This window comes from Oncorhynchus kisutch, unplaced genomic scaffold (genome assembly GCF_002021735.2).
Source record: "Oncorhynchus kisutch isolate 150728-3 unplaced genomic scaffold, Okis_V2 Okis06b-Okis10b_hom, whole genome shotgun sequence".
NCBI classification, from domain to species: Eukaryota; Metazoa; Chordata; class Actinopteri; order Salmoniformes; family Salmonidae; genus Oncorhynchus; species Oncorhynchus kisutch.
Genome location: NW_022261983.1, coordinates 22,059,889 through 22,072,984, shown reverse-complemented (window position 1 = coordinate 22,072,984; position 13,096 = coordinate 22,059,889). Strand labels below are relative to the sequence as shown.

The window sequence follows — 13,096 nt, the reverse complement described above, 5'->3', positions numbered from 1 at the left end:
AGCCCCTTACCCACAATACCCTACCCACAGCCCCTTACCCACAGCCCCTTACCCACAGCCCCTTACCCACAGTCCCCTACCCACAGCCCCTTACCCACAGCCCCTTACCCACAATACCCTACCCACAGCCCCTTACCCACAGTCCCCTACCCACAGCCCCTTACCCACAGTCCCCTACCCACAGCCCCTTACCCACAGTCCCCTACCCACAGCCCCTTACCCACAGTCCCCTACCCACAGCCCCTTACCCACAGTCACCTACCCACAGCCCCTTACCCACAGTCCCCTTACCCACAGTCCCCTTACCCACAGTCCCTTACCCACAGCCCCTTACCCACAGCCCCCTACCCACAGCCCCTACCCACAGCCCCTACCCACAGTCCCCTACCCACAGCCCCTTACCCACAGCCCCTTACCCACAGCCCCCTACCCACAGCCCCTACCCACAGTCCTCTACCCACAGCCCCTACCCACAGTCTCTATCCACAGTCCCCTACCCACAGCCCCTACCCACAGCCCCCTACCCACAGCCCCCTACCCACAGCCCCTTACCCACAGCCCCTTACCCACATTCCCCTACCCACAGCCCCTTACCCACAGTCCCCTACCCACAGCCCCTTACCCACAGTCCCCTACCCACAGCCCCTTACCCACAATACCCTACCCACAGCCCCTTACCCACAGTCCCCTACCCACAGCCCCTTACCCACAGTCCCCTACCCACAGCCCCTTACCCACAGTCCCCTACCCACAGCCCCTTACCCACAGTCCCCTTACCCACAGTCCCTTACCCACAGCCCCTTACCCACAGCCCCCTACCCACAGCCCCTTACCCACAGTCCCCTACCCACAGCCCCTTACCCACAGTCCCCTACCCACAGCCCCTACCCACAATACCCTACCCACAGCCCCTTACCCACAGTCCCCTACCCACAGCCCCTTACCCACAGTCCCCTACCCACAGCCCCTTACCCACAGTCCCCTACCCACAGTCCCCTTACCCACAGCCCCTTACCCACAGCCCCTACCCACAGCCCCCTACCCACAGCCCCTTACCCACAGTCCCTACCCACAGCCCCTACCCACAGCCCCTACCCACAGTCCCCTACCCACAGCCCCTACCCACAGCCCCTACCCACGCCCCCTACCCACAGCCCCCTACCCACAGCCCCCTACCCACAGCTCCCCTACCCACAGCCCCCTACCCACAGCTCCCCTACCCACAGCCCCTACCCACAGTCCCCTACCCACAGCCCCTTACCCACAGTCCCCTACCCACAGCCCCTTACCCACAGTCCCCTACCCACAGCCCCTTACCCACAGCCCCTTACCCACAGTCCCCTACCCACAGCCCCTTACCCACAGCCCCTTACCCACAGCCCCTTACCCACAGCCCCTTACCCACAGCCCCTTACCCACAGCCCCTTACCCACAGCCCCTTACCCACAGCCCCTTACCCACAGCCCCCTACCCACAGCCCCCTACCCACAGCCCCCTACCCACAGCCCCCTACCCACAGCTCCCCTACCCACAGCTCCCCTACCCACAGCTCCCCTACCCACAGCTCCCCTACCCACAGCCGCCTACCCACAGATGGACGATACTTTAATGCCCCTCGAGGAGATGATTTATTAGTTTAATACATGAACCTAGAGCGTTAAGTGTATTATGATACCCTAGTTCCTGTATAGGGCCAGGTCAAAAGTAGTGTGCTATATTGGAAATAGGGTAGCATCTGGGACGCACCATAACTTGTTTTATCCTTACTGTTGTAACAGGAGAGAGTCCAAACCCCAGCTCTAGTGATGAGGCATCAGCAGAACGACGCCAGGAGAATCGCCCAGCTAAGAAGACATTTTACCGCTGCCCGGAGTGTGGGAAAGAGTTTCCTCACCCATCTAAACTACAGAGACATCTTAGAACGCACACAGGAGAGAAACCATATCCTTGCTCTGTGTGCGGGAAGAGATTCAGTGATACAGGGACCCTCAAAACACACGAGAGGTTGCACACAGGAGAGAAACCATACATCTGTCCAGAAAAGAACTGTTGGAAGAGGTTTGTCAGCCAAGGAGAGTTAAAACTACACCATCGGACACACACCGGAGAGAAACCTTGCCACTGCTCTGTGTGTGGGAAGAGTTTCTCACGTATGTGGCACTTGAAGGTCCACATGATGACGCACGCCGGAGAGAAGCAGAGACTCAGCATGAAAAAACCTTTCCCATGCTCTGAGTGTGAAAGGGGCTGCAACTCTGCAGCAGAGCTCAAGATGCACCAGAGGATGCACACTGGGGAGAGACCTTACCAGTGTTCCACCTGCAAAAAGACCTTTGTTTTCCCAAGCTCTCTAACAAGACATGAACAATCCCATATAAGCGAAGCGAATAGTACCGCCAAGCCGTACAGCTGTTCAGAATGTGGGAAGGAATTCACTCAGCCGTGGACCTTAAAGATACACATGCGCCAGCACACCGGAGAGAAACCGTACCACTGCTCTCAATGCGAGAAGAGGTTCTCGTCGTCGTCACTCCTTAAAAGACACCAGAGGGTTCACACCGGAGAGAAACCATTCCAGTGCTCCGACTGCGGGAAGAGTTTCTCCTCGTCAGCGAATAGAACCAGTCACCGTCGTCGTATCCATGAAGGTATACCGGGTGGGTCACAGCGGCAGGAGGCCACCTCTGTGGATGGTACCAGTAAGGTAGGTTTATATGGTGTATCCAGTGCAATTTTGTATTTATTTTCCTTCTTAATACGTTTTGTTTTCATCTGTGTTGGTGGATTCCAGATTTCCTGCTTATTTCTTTCTGATTCCAGGAGTCTTCCAACCTGTATTTCTGGAAAACCTGGGAATTTTTAAAGAAAGTTACTGGAATTTTGCACCCTTAAACCAGTCATTAAGGCCCTTAACACAATATAACTAAGATTAATGCTGCTGTTGACATATTATATACTGAATGAGTTTTCTGATTATTAACCCTAGGCTTATGTTGACCAAAACAACCAGGTTGAACCCACAGTTGTAGAGGAGTCTGTTGTACTAGATGTCAAAGTAAAAGAAGAGGAGGAAGATCCTGCTTTTGGTGAGTTCAAAGATTAATTTATTAAGGTATGGGGTTAGCCTACATATTCACGTTTACTTTATTTTAGGAAATTTAAATAAATTGTGTATTTCCAATTACCCAAATTAAGAAACATCTATATTATTGGCAGTCTCAAATCTTCACATATTTAAGGTGCTTACTTATCCATACGTCCTCTTTACCACAGCAGAGAGACCTGACCATTGCTCTGAGAGTGAGGAGAGTCCCTCTACATTAGGAGGACCTGACCAACACCAGGAGAACAACAAAGCTCTGGGCCCTCACATCTGCTCAACGTGTGGAAAAGAACTATCCAGCTCCTACAAACTAATGCTACACCAGAGAACACACACAGGAGAGAAGCCTTACGAGTGTATGGTGTGTGGGAAGGGCTTCTCCCAAGCCGCAAACCTCAAGACGCACCAGAAAGTGCACAGTGGAGAGAAGCCGTACCCCTGCTCTGACTGCGGGAGCAGGTTTACTCACATGGGAGACTTGAAGAGACACCAGTTGTTGCACTCGGGTGAGAAACCTTATAGCTGCCCCGAGTGCGGGAAGAGTTTTTCTCAGTTGGCACACCTAAAATCTCACCAACAGACACACACAGGGGAGAAACCTTTCCTCTGCGCTCATTGTGAAAAGACTTTCTCCACTGCGGCCAAGCTGAAGAACCACGAGAGAGTGCACACTGGCGAGAGACCTTACTGCTGCTCCTACTGCCCCAAGCGCTTTGCTCTATCTGGGACACTGGTGAAGCATGAACGACTCCACACCGGAGAAACGCCGTACCAATGTGGAGAATGCGGTAAGGGATTTGCTCAACTGGTGTCCTTGAAAATACATGCCCAATCACACACTGGAGTCAACTTCTACAAATGTTTCCATTGTGACCAGAGCTTCTCCACTTCAACCAAGCTGAAGGAACATCAGAGAATCCACACTGGGGAGAACCTGTACCAATGCACCGAATGTGGGAAGAGTTTCACTATCGAGTCAAAACTGCTGAAACACCAGAGAGTTCACACTGGAGAGAAACCGTACCAGTGCTCCGGGTGTGGAATGAGGTTCTCGCTCTCTGAGAACCTACTGAGACACCAGCGTAACTCTTCAGGGATCTGTGGTGCTGTGAGCCTTAACCAGGCTACTGGGAGTGGGATTCTACTTCTACAAGATGCTGCTGTCTTCCCGAATATACTGGTCAAGGTCGGTGGAAATTATTATCCTATCAACCCAACTTTTGTCCAAGTTGCTGTGGTCCTCTCAATAAAGCTCAACTTTTGTCCTTCACATAGGGCCAATCTTTCACCTTTAATTCTAAAGGCCCATATCCCAGACACAGATTAAGACTAGCCCTGGACTAAGCATTAGCCTAGTCGTTAGAGCAATAGGCCAGTAACCAAAAGGTTGCTGGATCGAATCCCCGAGTTTACAAGGTAAAAATCTGTTGTTCTGCCCCTGAACAAGGCAGTTAGCCTATCGGGGAACTGTGGGTTATCATCTTAAGTAAGAATATGTTCTTAACCTCTTGCGACGAGCAATCCCGGATTCGGGATCGTAGTCATAGCCTCAAACTAATTAGCATAACACAGCGGACATAAATACCCCTAGTAACTTTTCCTAGTCATGAAAATCGCAAATGAAATGAAATAAATATATTCAAACACAAGCTTAGCCTTTTGTTAACAACACTGTCATCTCAGATTTTCTAAATATGCGTTACAGCCAACGCTAGACAAGCATTTGTGTAAGTTTATCATGGCATAATGCTATGCTAGCTCTGCTGGCAGCAGGCAACATTTTCACAGAAATAAGAAAAGCAAATTAAATAATTTACCTTTGAAGAACTTCAGATGTTTTCACTCAGGAGACTCCCAGTTAGATAGCAAATGTTCCTTTTTTCCCAAAATATTATTTTTGTAGGCGAAATAGCTCCCGTTTGTTCATCATGCTTGGCTGAGAAATCGACCGGAAAATGCTACCACTACAACGCCAAACTTTTTTCAAAATTAACTCCATAATATCGACAGAAACACGGCAAACGTTGTTTAGGATCCATCCTCAAGGTGTTTTTAACATATATATTCGATAATATATCCGTCGAGGCAATTGGTTTCTCATAAGAAGCGATTGGAAAAATGGCTACCTCAGTATTTTACGCAAGATTTTCTGCGGGAGACACCATGTGACCACTTGCTATATATGGTCCCTTACGGCTATTCTTCAATGGAAATGCGTAAAAAGACGTCACAATGGAAAACGTAAGCTCATTCGTAGCTCATTCACAGCCATATAAGGAGTCATTGGCATGAGGTGGTTTAAAAAAATGCGGCACTTGGATTTTTATCTGGGTTTCGCCTGTAACATCAGTTCTGTTGCACTCACAGACAATATCTTTGCAGTTTTGGAAACGTCAGAGTGTTTTCTTTCCAAAGCTTCAATTATATGCATAGTCGAGAATCTTTTCGTGACACAATATCTTGTTTAAAACGGGAACGTTTTTCATCCAAAAATTTGAATAGCGCCCCCTAATGCATAACTGGTTTTTAACTGACTTGCCTAGTTAAACAAAGGTACAATAAAGCATTTACAAAAACTATCCATTGGGAGACTCTCCATTGAGCATTTTAGTCAGGACTGTGGTGCAGCAGGGCCAAGCCTTGATACCAGCTGAGCGTGGTTCCCCAACCTCTTGCTACGAAAACGTCCCAACTAGACATCTGGAAATGCAAATGCGCTACGCTACATGCTAATAGCACTCGTTAAAACTCAAACGTTCATTAAAATACACATGCAGGGTATTGAATTAAAGCTACACTCGTTGTGAATCCAGGCAACAAGTCAGATTTTTTAAATGCTTTTCGGCGAAAGCATGAGAAGCTATTATAAGAGAGCATGCAACACCCCGAAATACCTGAATGCTACGTAAACAAAAGATTTCGCGTAGCCGGCGCTACCCAAATAGCATAAATAAAATATAAAACTTTCATTACCTTTGAAGATCTTCTTTGTTGGCACTCCTATATGCCCCATAAACATCACTATTGGGTCTTTTTTTCCGATTAAATCGGTCCATATATACCTAAAATAGCCATCTATGGAAACTGTGTGATTCAGAAAAAAACACCGTTTGAAAACGCTACGTCATTTTTTTAAATTAAAAAAGTAGACGATAAAATTTCAACAAAACACTTCGAAATACTTTTCTAATCCAACTTTAGGTATCAGTAACCGTTAATAATCTATCAAAATGATCACGGGGCGATGTGTATTCAATAGCTCCACGATTTCAAATCATCTTCCAAAATCTCTCTTCCATACCTTCCAGTCGGAGACCGGATGGAAAGTGATCTCTCAGGTTGGTTTGACCAAGAAATAAACAGCCCGGAAATGACGAGACTGGCGACATCGTGTGGAAGCTGTAGGAATTGCAATCTCTGCCCCATGTAATTTAGTTTCCATTTAACAATCGGTGGAAGTGGCGGATTGATACTTTTTTCAGTTTTCAGTAACCAGATTTTCTTGCGCTTTTCGCTGAAACACACGCTCTGTTCAAGTCACAGCCGTGATTTAACCAGTTTTAGAAACGTCAGAGTGTTTTCTATACACACATACTAATCATATGCATATACTATTTTCCTGGCATGAGTAGCAGGGCGCTGAAATGTTGCGCGATTTTTAACAGAATTTTCGAAAAAGGAGGGGGTCGACTTAAGAGGATTTATTAACAAGGGTGAGGCAGCCCTCTAATGGACTCCCTATAGACTTCAAGGTCTGCAGCTCTCACTATGGGGAAAGAGCGTTCTGAAGAGCACATGTCACTTGAGGTTTGGCTAGTCCTGTCCTGCAGCGTTTGGCTAGTCCTGTCCGGCAGCGTTTGGCTAGTCCTGTCCTGCAGCGTTTGGCTAGTCCTGTCCGGCAGCGTTTGGCTAGTCCTGTCCTGCAGCTTTTGGCTAGTCCTGTCCTGCAGCTTTTGGCTAGTCCTGTCCTGCAGCTTTTGGATAGTCCTGTCCTGCAGCTTTTGGATAGTCCTGTCCTGCACCGTTTGGATAGTCCTGTCCTGCACCGTTTGGATAGTCCTGTCCTGCACCGTTTGGCTAGTCCTGTCCTGCACCGTTTGGCTAGTCCTGGCCTGCACCGTTTGGCTAGTCCTGTCTTGCAGCGTCTGGCTAGTCCTGTCCTGTAGCATCTGGCTAGTCCTGTCCTGCAGCGTCTGGCTAGTCCTGTCCTGCAGCGACCCCTGTAGAGCTCTGGAAGATCCAAGATGAGCCTTTTATCTTAATAGAAGCCCGTCTGTTTGCATCACGCTGTAACCTGTCTCCTGTCACCTTTGAGTCTCGTCGACTCTGCCCCCTAGACAGTGTGAAACCACCTGCGCTGTCAACTTTGAGTCTCGTCGACTCTGCCCCCTAGACAGTGTGAAACCACCTGCGCTGTCATGAGAACACAGAAGTTTAATCTCTATCCTGGGAAAGTGACTCCAACGTCTCTTCATTCAGGTGGCCAGGGCCTAAAATTAACATCCGCCATCTGTCGGTTTTCTTTCTTAACTGGAAAATGAATCTCACAAAGTCCAAGAACTGCGACTACTATAGCCTATCCCACCTCGTGTTGCAACGCTGCCTGGCTGGGGGGCTGTGCGCACGTGAAGAGCTGAGTTAAAATATTCATTTTTAGAAGCGCTGGAAACTCAAACATTGAATCTCACAAGCACAAACATGACTCCCGAGTCCCACAGGTATAAAAGTTTGTCTAATTTACTTGAAAAGAAAAGTCGACTGATGTGTCACTTTGTGTTTCTTTTCGATCTATGTGGTTTTGTTCACAAGCTAGGATGGTTTTTCAATGTTTGAGTTTCAACACGCTAGGGAAGAGAACGTAGCACTTCTACTAGTCAGACTCAATCTCACAAGCACAAACATGACTCCCGAGTCCCGTTCCCACGGTAACCCACCGTCCTTAACTTCTTATGACTGGGCATTTTAACTCCTCCCCTATTGAAGATACAGTGGGATATTGGTCATCTTGCACTTCCTAAGGCTTCCACTCGATGTCAACAGTCTTTAGAACCTTGTTTGATGCTTCTACTGTGAAGAGGGGCCGAATGAGAGGGGAACGAGTCAGAGGTCTGCAAGGAGCAGCTGACCATGCGTGGTCACGTGAAAGTTAGCTTGCGTTCCATTGCATTTCTACAGACAAGGGAATTCTCTGGTTGGAACATTATTGAAGATTTATGTTAAAAACATCCTAAAGATTGATTCTATACTTCGTTTGACATGTTTCTACGGACTGTAATGGAACTTCGTCTGCTCCTTGTAAACGCATGTCTGCTCGGGCGTCATTAATATGGACTACAGGGCTGAACGCGCTAACAACAAGGAGGTATTTGGACATAAATTATGAACTTTATTGAACAAATCAAACATTGTGGAACTGGGATTCCTGGGAGTGCATTCTGATGAAGATCATCAAAGTTAAGTGAAAATTTATAACGCTATTTCTGACTTCTGTTGACTCCAACATGGCGGATATCTATATGGCTTGTTTTGTTGTGTGAGTGCTGTACTCAGATTATTGCATGGTTTGCTTTTTCCGTAAAGCTTTTTAAAAATCTGACACAGCGGTTGCATTAAGGAGAAGTTTATCTAAAGTTCCATGTATAACAGTTGTATCTTTTATCAATGTTTATTATGAGTATATGTTTGGAACTACTGAACATACTGAACATAACACGCCAATGTAAAATTTGATTTTTGGATATAAATATGCACTTTATCAAACAAAACATACATGTATTGTGTAACATGAAGTCCTATGAGTGTCATCTGATGAAGATCATCAAAGGTTAGTGATTCATTGTATCTCTTTCTGCTTTATGGCTGTTTTTTTCTGTGACTTGGCGGTGACCTAACATAATCGTTTGGTGTGCTTTCGCTGTAAAGCCTTTTTGAAATCGGACACTGTGGTGGGATTAACAACAAGATTACCTTTAAAATTGTATAAGATACTTGTATGTTTGCTGAATTTGAATTATGAGATTTCTGCTTGAATTTGGCGCCCTGCACTTTCACTGGCTGGTTAACGGGCCACAAAAAAATGATTGGACTAAATACCACATTACTTTTTACTAGTAACACGTATTGTTTTTTGAAACATTACAAAGCATCTGTTTTTTTGTGTTTTGTTGGTGTCATTTAAGCAGGATATTAATAGTTTAGCTGGTAAGACATTTTAGTGTCTGGTGCACCAAAAATAACATTTTAAGGCCATTTGAACCATTTTGATTGTTATTCTCCATCCTAAATAAACGTTTATTTTCTCACCAGGCTGGGCACAAACCCACAGAGTCTCTTCCTACTGACCAGGGCCATAGTGAAGCCTCCACTCAAACTGCTGGGATGACTGGTAACACTAAAGAGGAGCAGCAAACACTTGGACTGAAGATTAAAACTGAAGAACTGGAGGAAGAGGAGGAGGAGGAAGAAGAGGAGGAGGAAGAGGAAGAAGAAGAAGAGGAGGAGGAAGTTGTTGGGCTGATTAATTCTGATGGAGAAGAAATGGACTGGGATCCTTCTCTTCTTGGTATGTTGAGATGAGTTTGTGAGTCAGGTAAACTTTCCCAAAAATGCCCAGGTTTTTCAGAAATCCTGGTTGGAAGATTCCCGGAATCAGGAGGGAATAAACAGGAAATCCGGAATCCTCCAGCCAGGATTTCAGTAAAACCTGGGGATTTTCTCTTGACTCGTCTGCTGCTTTGTTTAACCTGTTCCAATTATTTTCACACAGGATATAATCCCAGTCAGAGTTCTGACATTGAAGAGAGTCCCTCTACATCAGGAGAACCTGAACATCACCAGGAGAATCACACAGCTAAGAGCTCTCACTGCTGTTCAGTGTGTGGAAAAGACTGCCAAAAATTATCGGCGCTACAAAAACACATGAGAATTCACACAGGAGAGAAGCCTTACCACTGTACTTTGTGTGGAAACCAATTCCGTGAGAAGGGACACCTGAAAGCACATCTGAAAACTCACACTGGAGAGAAACCTTACCACTGCCCCACCTGTGGGATGAAGTTCGCCCATTTGGGAGCCATGAAAATACACCTGCTGACACACACTGGAGAGAAACCTTACCCCTGCTCTGTGTGTGGGAAGAGTTTTACCCAATCATCGCGTTTGAAGCAACATTTCCGGACGCACACAGGAGAGAAACCTTATTCCTGCTCTGTATGCAGGAAGAGTTTTGCAAGACCAGCAGACCTTAAAGTCCACCACAGAGATCACACAGGGGAGAAACCTTACAGCTGCACTGAATGTGGCCAGAGCTTCACCAGTTCCCACAACCTATGGAAACATCAGAAGACCCATCTACCACCTGGACTACCACAACCTGTTGAGTTTGACAACCACAACCAAACACCAGAGATGAATGCTGAAAACGAAGGACTGAAGGAGGAAGATGAAGAGGAGGAATTTAGTGTTCTGATCAATTCTGATGGAGAAGAAGTTGGATTGGACTTGGATCCTCCTCGTCTCAATCCTCCTCTGAGTTCTGAGGAAGAGGAGAGTCCGTCAACATCAGGAGAAACTGAACAACACCAGGTGAACCACAATACAGCTCTGAGGTACAGCTGCTCTGTGTGTGGGAAGCAGTTCAACCACAAAGGACATCTGCGAAGACACGAGAGTGTACATTCAGTTGAAAAACCTTATGGTTGCTCAGACTGCGACAAGATGTTCGGTTCCACCATAGCTCTGAATAGACACAAGAAGTTACACAGAGAAGAGAAACCTCACATTTGCACAGTGTGTGGTAAAGGTTTTGTTCAACTGTCACGTTTGAAGGAACACTACCCGACGCACTCTGGAGAGAAACCACACTGCTGCTCTGTGTGTGGGAAGCGCTTCACTACTGCGTCGTACCTCAAAACGCACAGCAAAGTCCACCTGGGGGAGAGTCCTTATACCTGTAACATATGTAGGAGAGATTGCCAGAAGTTGTCCGCATTCAAGTTACACATGAGGATCCACACAGGAGAGAAGCCCTTCAGTTGCGCTGTGTGCGAGAAGCAGTTCACTCAGAAAAGACATCTGCAAGACCACCAGAAAGTACACACTGGAGAGAAACCGTACCCCTGCCCCCACTGTGACAAGCGGTTCAGCTTCTCCTCCGCCTTGAAAAGACACCAGCAGTTACACACAGGAGAAAAACCCCACTGCTGCTTTGTGTGTGGGAATAGTTTCTCTCAAGCAGGGCGCCTGAAAGAACACCTACAGACGCACTCTGGAGAGAGACCTTTCTCCTGCTCTGTCTGCGAGAAAACCTTCAGAAAAGCTTCTGAACTCACGATACACAACAGATCGCATACAGGAGAGAGACCGTACAGCTGTGCTGAATGTGGTAAGACATTCACCAGTTCTATGAAGCTGGGACGACACAAGAAGATCCATCAGAACACAAAAACTGAAGAGGTTCTGACTAAAGATGTGAAGAGTATTCCATGAGTATTGATGATGATGAAGAAGTGGAGGCTGCCTCCGCAGTTAGTGGATGCTAGTAGGGTGAAGAGGAGAAGGAGCCTCTACAGTCAGTGGATGCTAGTAGGGTGAAGAGGAGGAGCCTCTACAGTCAGTGGATGCTAGTAGGGTGAAGAGGAGGAGCCTCTACAGTTAGTGGATGCTAGTAGGGTGAAGAGGAGAAGGAGGAGCCTCTACAGTCAATGAATGCTAGTAGGGTGAAGAGGAGGAGGAGGAGCCTCTACAGTCAGTGGATTCTAGTAGGGTGAAGAGGAAGAGGAGGAACCTCTACAGTTAGTGGATGCTAGTAGGGTGAAGAGGCGGAGGAGGAGCCTCTACAGTCAGTGGATTCTAGTAGGGTGAAGAGGAAGAGGAGGAGCCTCTACAGTTAGTGGATGCTAGTAGGGTGAAGAGGCGGAGGAGGAGCCTCTACAGTTAGTGGATGCTAGTAGGGTGGATAATCGTGATGATTGAAAGAGTGCCGCTTGATGACCGTTGGTCTCCTAACGAGGTGCCGGTTTAGACTGAGAATGATGAACAATGATGACCTCATAACGTAAAAAATATATATATATATCTGCACACTGATGCATGTTTCCAAGAATTGTATTTTTATTTTAAGTGAGCAATGTTTTTTGTGAAAGGTTAATGGTTTCAAGATTAAGACAATTTGTATCAAATACATTTAAACTGTAAAAAAGAAAAGAAGCATGAAAAGGTGCATAAAGACAGAACAGTATAAAGCAGATCAACAACATACTATCACACATCAGTCAATCCAACGTGAGAAATGACATGAGCCAACAAGCCCCGGTGGTATCTATCAACGTTTTAATTAAGTGATCATTCTTCTTTCTATTTTATTATGGTTCATTTCATGTGATTAATATGCTAATTATGCAACAATCCAAATATTAAGTTTGTAGTCCATAGAATAGCTCTTCTTCCCTGTTCTTAAAACTTTACAATAACTTGTCTTTTAATATCAATGTTCATAATCTTATCAAATGATGTTAGTTGTTTTAGAAATGTAGGATATTGCTGAAAGAAGCGTGTGTGTGTGGACAATCATTTCAGAATGAGGTGTTTGTGGAATATTGATATGGATGTGATGTCATAATCATGTTACGTGATGTCATAATCATGTTACGTGAACAATGGAAATAAAAGTATAGATGGTGAATGTGCCAGTCCTTTCATTGCCCGGAATCGGCACGTGTTGTTGATGACATTTACACCACGGCATGCCACTATTACAACACCTCTCAACATATGTGGTTTCTGGTTTTAGTGGAGAGGATCTAGCCTGGTACAACCATCCAGAGGTCTCGTGAGCTTGCGTTCCGATTCGCGAATTGTCTGGAGAGCTGAGATTATTCTGGAGAGCTGAGAGCATTATGGAGAGCCGAGAGCATTATGGAGAGCTGAGAGCATTATGGAGAGCTGAGAGCATTATGGAGAGCTGAGAGCGTTCTGTAGAGCTGAGAACATTCT

The 13,096-nt window shown here is 46.3% G+C and overlaps 1 protein-coding gene across 2 annotated transcripts in view; it reads left to right on the top strand.

Annotated features, from left to right (window-relative positions):
• LOC109880400 (zinc finger protein 850) overlaps positions 1-12,785 on the top strand; it is a 33,472-nt gene extending 20,687 nt beyond the window's left edge. Inside the window, exons 3-7 of one of the 2 annotated variants that reach the window (XM_020472605.2) lie at positions 1,779-2,704; positions 2,987-3,086; positions 3,274-4,289; positions 9,410-9,665; positions 9,870-12,785. In XM_020472605.2, coding sequence (XP_020328194.2) covers positions 1,779-2,704; positions 2,987-3,086; positions 3,274-4,289; positions 9,410-9,665; positions 9,870-11,590 — 4,019 coding nt within the window. In that variant the 3' untranslated portion in view covers positions 11,591-12,785. The remainder of the gene's footprint in view (positions 1-1,778; positions 2,705-2,986; positions 3,087-3,273; positions 4,290-9,409; positions 9,666-9,869) is intronic. The other variant, XM_020472608.2, reaches the window with a different exon arrangement.
• Positions 12,786-13,096: the final 311 nt, after the last annotated feature.